This window comes from Calliphora vicina, chromosome 4 (genome assembly GCF_958450345.1).
Source record: "Calliphora vicina chromosome 4, idCalVici1.1, whole genome shotgun sequence".
Taxonomy (NCBI): domain Eukaryota; kingdom Metazoa; phylum Arthropoda; class Insecta; order Diptera; family Calliphoridae; genus Calliphora; species Calliphora vicina.
In genome coordinates this window covers 31,766,766-31,773,972 of record NC_088783.1, presented here as the reverse complement: position 1 = coordinate 31,773,972, position 7,207 = coordinate 31,766,766, and the positions used below count along the sequence as shown (strand labels likewise).

At 27.2% G+C, this 7,207-nt stretch overlaps 1 protein-coding gene across 1 annotated transcript in view; it reads right to left on the bottom strand.

The window, feature by feature from the left end:
* Positions 1–413: 413 nt before the first annotated feature.
* RhoU overlaps positions 414–7,207 on the bottom strand; it is a 220,909-nt gene continuing 214,115 nt past the window's right edge. The window contains exons 7-8 of the mRNA XM_065507553.1: positions 6,935–7,027; positions 414–1,138 (exon numbers count right to left, since the gene is read on the bottom strand). Of these exons, the coding sequence (XP_065363625.1) occupies positions 1,031–1,138; positions 6,935–7,027 (201 nt within the window). The 3' untranslated portion in view covers positions 414–1,030. The remainder of the gene's footprint in view (positions 1,139–6,934; positions 7,028–7,207) is intronic.

The window sequence follows — 7,207 nt, the reverse complement described above, 5'->3', positions numbered from 1 at the left end:
TTTCCTTATTTTTGAACAGTTTTAAGTGAAATTCACCACAATTGTGTAGCTGAACAAGGAGCATAATTTGTCTTAATGAAATTTCCAAAATGCTTTCAAGTTTCATTGCTATAAGCGTTTTTATGAATATAAATTAAATTTATAAGGCAATGAATGCCGCTGTGTAATTAAGCTACTCATGGTTAAAAAGCTTAAGTCCAAGGCTATTAAGTGACCTCTAAATTATTACAATAACTATTAAGGGTTTTGTGTTATTAATGTTTTAAACTCAAAAGTTATTGACTACATGAAATAATTTCGCACGCCTTAAGGTATGCTTCGATTTTTTTATATGTTTTTTGTTATCTTCTAACAGGGTGTTTCACATTTGTATTAAATTAAGTATAAAAGTTAAATTAAACACATTTTGGGAATTATTTATAAAATTTTTGTTTATTCAATCATAAAACTTAATAATTAACAAAATTTTCGTATGGATGGAATGAACAATTTTAAAATTATTCTTATAATTTTCTTGTTATCAATTTATTGTAAACACTGTAATAAAGTGTTGTAGCATATTTACATACGAGTAACTTAAAACTAGGAAAAAAAATACTAAGATAACAATCTGCTATGTATTTATTGTAAGATTAATTAATTATTGAGAAATATAATATTTTTTTTTTAAATTTGTTTGTTAAGTTGTGATGAAAAACAAGTAACTTACATATGTAATTAAGTAATAAAGACTATAACTATTTTTATTATATGATAAAATTAATTTGACAAAAACTTAACATTATCGAAAAAAATATTTAATGAGAAAAAAATTTTGCAAACTTAATAACGAAACGAAATGGTAATTTGAAAGTGCTAAAAAGTGAACAATTAAACGGAAATAAGTAAAAATATGTTTGTTAATATTAATACAATTTTATAAATTTCTTTGTTTTGCATAACATTAATCAGTCTATAATAAAAATTATTAAGATTTTCTTTACATGAGATGTTGTCGCTGGATTGGAATAATAATTTGTGTTTGTGGTTTTTAGGCTAAACAGAAGAGTTTCTTCCAAAATGGTGTAGGTGTATCAGGCAAGGTAGTTGGAGCTAAGCCTTCCCAAATGGCGGTATCAAAGACATCTTTAACTTTATCCTGTTAATAAAAGAAAATGGTAAATCAGTAAATTAGTAAATTATGTATGGTTTTAAATTAAATTAAAATGTAAAAAAACATAAACATAAATAACATAGATATGAGTTTGAGCAGAATATTAGAGATTTATGACTAAATATCTTACAAAGTTCCTTAAGCAAAGGTGTTTATTACAGACTTTTAGAGGAACATTTTATAATTTTAAACCTGTTATTAAAGAATCTTATTTAGTGCCAGTGGTTTTTGTTCTAAAAAATTGCTTGTATGATTTATACCACAATTTCATAACTTTTCAGTTAAATTTGTTTTTGTTTGAAATATTTAGCATTCGTTTTTACCACCCAACAAAATGACGTTAAATCCTGTGAGTACTGAAATTCAATGGTTCAAAACAGCATGTTTCCTCTCTAAATCTTAATCATACATCCCAGATGAAATAAACTCAAATATACACATATATGTACATTAGACTAGCCCCATGTGTATGGAGGAAAAATTAAGTGTAGATGTTTCCAACTACAATGAAATGTTTATTTTTCGGCCAATGCTCGCTTCAAACGAATCAGTTGCGTTTGGTAAAGATTCCCTGTGATGGTCTGCCCAGATTTCAGCAGGTCATAATAGGACCCTTTTGGTCCCACCAAATACAGAACATTACCTTAGTGCCATGGATACTTGCTTTGGTGTCAATTCGGCTGGTTGGCCGGGTTTCACATTCGATTTCATACGCTTCGGGTTATCGTAATTGATCCATTGTTCATCACTAGTAACGATTTTCTTTTATAGCGATCAAGCATCATTTCGAACATGCTAAATCATCTTTTAAGGCCTCTTGGCTTCAATTCGTATGGTGCTCAATTTCCCTGCTTTTGGATGAAACCTGCTGCTCGCAAACGTTTTGAAATTGTTGCCTGAGTAGCTGCCAATTATCGTATGTGAGATCTCATACGCTTTGGATTATCGTAGAATGAATTAAACTTTCATTTTAGTTGGAAACAGACACAACTTTAGTTTGGGGCCACTCTAATGTACATACTTTTACATACATTACATTCCAGTTAAAATGCTTAACTTTACAAATCCTACAAATTGTTGTTTTTACTTTATTGTTGTTGTAGCAAAAAAAAAACAAGAAGATGAAGCAGACGAGAGGAAAAAAAAGCATAAATTGTATACACATTTAACGAGATTCAAACATACTTTAAATGTGAAAAGCAGAAAAAGATTTAGAAAAAGGACGACAATTGTTGGTTGCTTGTTATTGTTTCTTGAGTTAAAAGTTTTTTATTTCTTTTTTTACACTTCTTTTATGTAACCATCATCATGTTTTGTGTAGAAAACTTCTGCATTTTTACCACCTTTTAACACAGATACACCAACACTCAGACTCTAACTCATATGTGTTCACGTAGAAGGCATGTAATTTGTGGTTGCTTGTATCAAATTTTCATACACATGTAGCCACACATACTCATATTTAACAGGATATACCACACACTCTCATTCTCTCAACACAAATGTTGTCAAAGGTATCAGAAGGATTTTAATGTTTATTTGAAAATAACACAACATTTGTGTGCACGTAAATTCAGTTTCTGTTTTTTTTTATTTCTCAACAACGCATTTTTTGGTCGCGCTGGTGTTGTGCTGTAGTGTTTAGATCCCTAAGGAAATTTAACTTTGTGTTTGAATTTTATTTGAAAAAAATTAAAAAAAAAAATACATTTGTATAGAAAAAAGTAAGTACCTTTAGTATGTGTGCACATTTACATGTATTTCTATGGCTGTGTCAGTAAGTATTCTAAACAAAAATCTGTTGGCTGTTGTAAGTTAACAAAAATATATACATATATAAAATAAACCTGTTAGCAAAAAACTTTTTGCACTTAAATATTATTATAAAGCATTAAATTACAGGAAGTGGAATTTAAAAGGATATTTAGACAGTGCAAAAAATCGAGTTTAAGAAAAAGTTTTTTTCTAGAGGTAAAATGTATGATTTAAGGTAAAATAAATATATACTTAGGATACATTTTTAATACGTTTTAGTGAAATATGGCATATTTTAATTGAATTATTTATAATATTTAGGAAAGAATATTTGGAGGGTTTCAATATAATAAAGAATAATGTTCGGAAAAGCTAACAATTTCTTACGAATAAATATTCAAAGAATTTAAAAATGGCCATTTCGAATAACGAATAATTCAAATATTTTTATGCCGAATGAAATGTATAAATATTTTCTTTGGTTTCGAAAGCTTTTATAACAATTTTTATCCTTTTCTATCCTCTGCAAAAATTACATATTGGCACAGAAAGGCCTGAAACTCAAATGTTGATAATCCGGATTATTGATTGCATACCATAATCATAGTTGGGGGTAGTGCACTAAATGTTGATTGAAATCAGCATTGCACTATCACTCACTAAAATTTCAAAAAATTTAGTTTGCACTATTTTTTATCAGCTTTAGTGATAATGCTTATTTCTTAACTAGCACTAAAAAAAAATAGTGATAGTGATAATTTTTTAACTATCACTAAACGAAGATTTAGTGCAAAAATCTGCACTACAATTAATTAGTGCAAAATTTTAACCTGCAATCAAAAAAGACTGCATTAAACATACTATCACTAAATTTTCAAAAATGAGTAGTCATGAAATTGTTCAATCCAAATTCGAAAAATAAAAATTTTAAATATTTGTTGTTATTTTTAATGAAATATTAGAATTTTGAGTGGAACATTTTTTAACTCACTATCACTAATGTTTAGTGAGGCTGCTAATTTTCAACTCAGCACTAAATATGAACAAAATGATTGCACTAATTTTGCACTATCACTAAGTATTAGTGCAAACTGCAAAATTAGTGCACTACCCCCCCATCTATGATATTTATGTACATATGTACATTTTATAGAAAAAGTATTAACATATGACAATTCAACAAGTCAATTCAATTTTGTTTTTCGAGAACTGTTCAAACTTTTTTCCAAAGTTTGTATGAAATCCGGATTATAAAGTTATAAAAATCCAATCAATCCGGATTATAGAGTACACAATGTAATGAAAACTGATGTCCGGATTACCGAATAATCCAGATTAACGATGTTCGGATTATTAAGGTTTTACTGTTTTATATTTAAAAATACAAAATTGGCTTAAAAATTGAACTAATATTTTTTTCTTGCTCTCAGCTACTTTTAATGACATTATCTCTTTAGCACATATTTATTAATGTCGAATAATGCTAGTTCGAATTGTCGAACAATATCTTACAATTAATTATTCGAAGAATTAATTACCATTTTCAAATAATAAATTATTCCATTATTATTCGAATTTAAATATATAATTATTTAATCTACATTTTATCATATTTTTCGTTAATGGCATTTTTTAAATTGATGAGGTGAGTTTTAAAACAATTAAGTGCCGAATATTATATACCAAATACCCTTCACCAAATTATATTTTAAAATAAAAATTTTAAATATTTTAAGGCAAACAAAATTTAAACAATTTTTTTTTTCAAAATTTAAAAAAAACAAATTTTATTAGCGAATAAATTTTTATGGCAATTTTTTTTTTATTTAAAACGAAAAAAAAAATATTTAAATTTATTAAAGAAAAAAATTTTATAAGAAAAAATGTTGGTGAAAAAAATATTTTTCCCGATTTTGACCAATTGTAGGTCTGACTTACTATTGCCTTACAAAGGACTTTGAAATATTTATTATTGGATATCCACATTCGGGGTTGTCATAGTATCCAATCAATGTCAGAATCGGTTTTGAAAACGACAGAAAAAGTACTTTTGTATTGTGAAATCGAAAGTTATCGGTTTTATATTTGATCTAAAATTAAATTCTTTATCGATTAAAAAAAAAAATACATTGGATTTCATAAGACAAATGTAAATGTCGTTTTCAAAACCGATTCCGACAATGATTGTATTCTATGACAACCCCGATTGTCTATATTAATGACTTTGTAATCCAGATATAGATGAAAAATAGGTTAAAAATCGAGGTTGTCGCGGTATTTTCCTTATATCTCAGACATTTGTCTCGATTTTAAATAGCAACTGAGCCGGGAGAATTCCCAATATATTGGGGGCAACGGTTGATTTCAACAGACGAACAGAAGGACATGGCAATATATAACGATCCAGAATATATCGAGGTCATATATTCAAAATCCTCTATCTTTGATTTTCACGAAAATGTCTTTTTGATGGTAAAATGTTCAGTAAAACAGCCCTCATATATGGTATGAATTTTATAACAAACGTGTTTTTTTTTGCTGTTTTATTTGAATTTTTGTTTTTTCTCTATTTTACTTTTACTATTTATCTTTTCAAAAAAATTTATTTTCAAATATTTTTTTGAAATAATTTCTTCAATCAAGCTTCAAACAAATTTACAAAAGCAAAATAAAAACATTTTTTCTATAATTTTTTTTTAATAATGTATTATTAGACGATATCTCAGATGGCATAAATGAAATAAAAATAATTAATTTTTATTAAAGTGCAAAACCCTCTAACTGATCATTTCATACATACACATTGAATATTTTTGAAAAGCAAAATCCTCTATCTATCATAAAGTCCATAATAATGCTACTAATTATATGAGAGATTCAGTAGATACTTTTAAAAAATATTGTATATAAACGAGGTATAAAAACGAGAAATCCAATGTGAAATTATATTGACAACTTTTATCTTAAACGAATAAAATTAAGAAAAAAATTTCATAAATTTTTACTTTACTCTCTCGTTGTAATTATTTACTAGGAAAGTAAATGAACAGAACTAAATCTTGTTACAAAAAAATATTTTTGAATCAATACATTTTCTGTACTAAATTAATATGAATATCAAGAAATTTCATTGTCATCGCTTAATAGCTTTTTGTTAAATGTATGAAAAAGATTATTTTTGTGTGGTTTTATATACAATTTCCATCTTTTATTAGTAAAGTCCGCATTTTTAAGCACTAAAAATTTAAGATTTGAAAAAAATCTCATTCGGCAATAACAAGCGAAATTTTGTTCCCATGAAATATCTATTTAACTCGAAGGGAAAATTGCTATCGTGATATTCTCATGAACTTTGCATTCACAATAGTTGATTTTGTTCGTAACATCTGTTTATTGTTTACAAAAAAAATTCCATCTAAAAATTTCACAACATGGGGAATTTTTTCACGTGAACAAAATTGATGAACGAGAAATGGGAAAAGGGAACAAATTTCATGTGAAATATTGATTCGCGATAGGGGTGACCAATTTGCGTTGAAATCTCACTATTTTTCGCATCTACTTAGAAAATTATTTTCAACTCATGAAACTGCAATCATTCTAAATTATTTTTCTGTGTATTTATTATTTTTTTAAGTAAAATATTTTTAAAGATCAAGTTCGCAATGATACAATTTTTACATACCTAAAATATAAGGAGATACATGCAAATATACAAACTTTATCACTCCATTTGAATTGTATTCTTATACAAATAATCAATATTCTGGTTATTGCGTTACTTAACATCACCTTTTTATGTAAATAGTCTTGCGAATTTTAGGACTTCTTTAAATTTATTTGCCTCTTAAATTGTATTCTCAAATCCCTACTCATATGTATTAACGCCTCAATTTATGCTTTAAAATGTTTGCTCAAATCACATTAACGCACTAACAAATATTTATCACTACAACAATAATTTGTAATACAAATACAAACACTTACACACACTCACTCACACATGCAAAGAGAAAAAACACTTACCTGTGTTGCTGATGAAGTTTCAATGTATTTTGCGCCAATTGTTGTTGCTAAATCCCAAGCATCCGCATATGAAATTGGTTGTTCGCCATTAGACTAGTCATGTGCAAAAAGGATCCAACAGCACAGCAAAAATGTGTGAGTATAAACACATCATTGAGCCAACACCCATCAAGTCAAAGGTACATAAACCCCAAAGCAAATGAAAATAAATGGAAAAAGAAAAAAAATACCAAAATAATAAATAAATATTTCAGTTTAACAATACAAACAAAA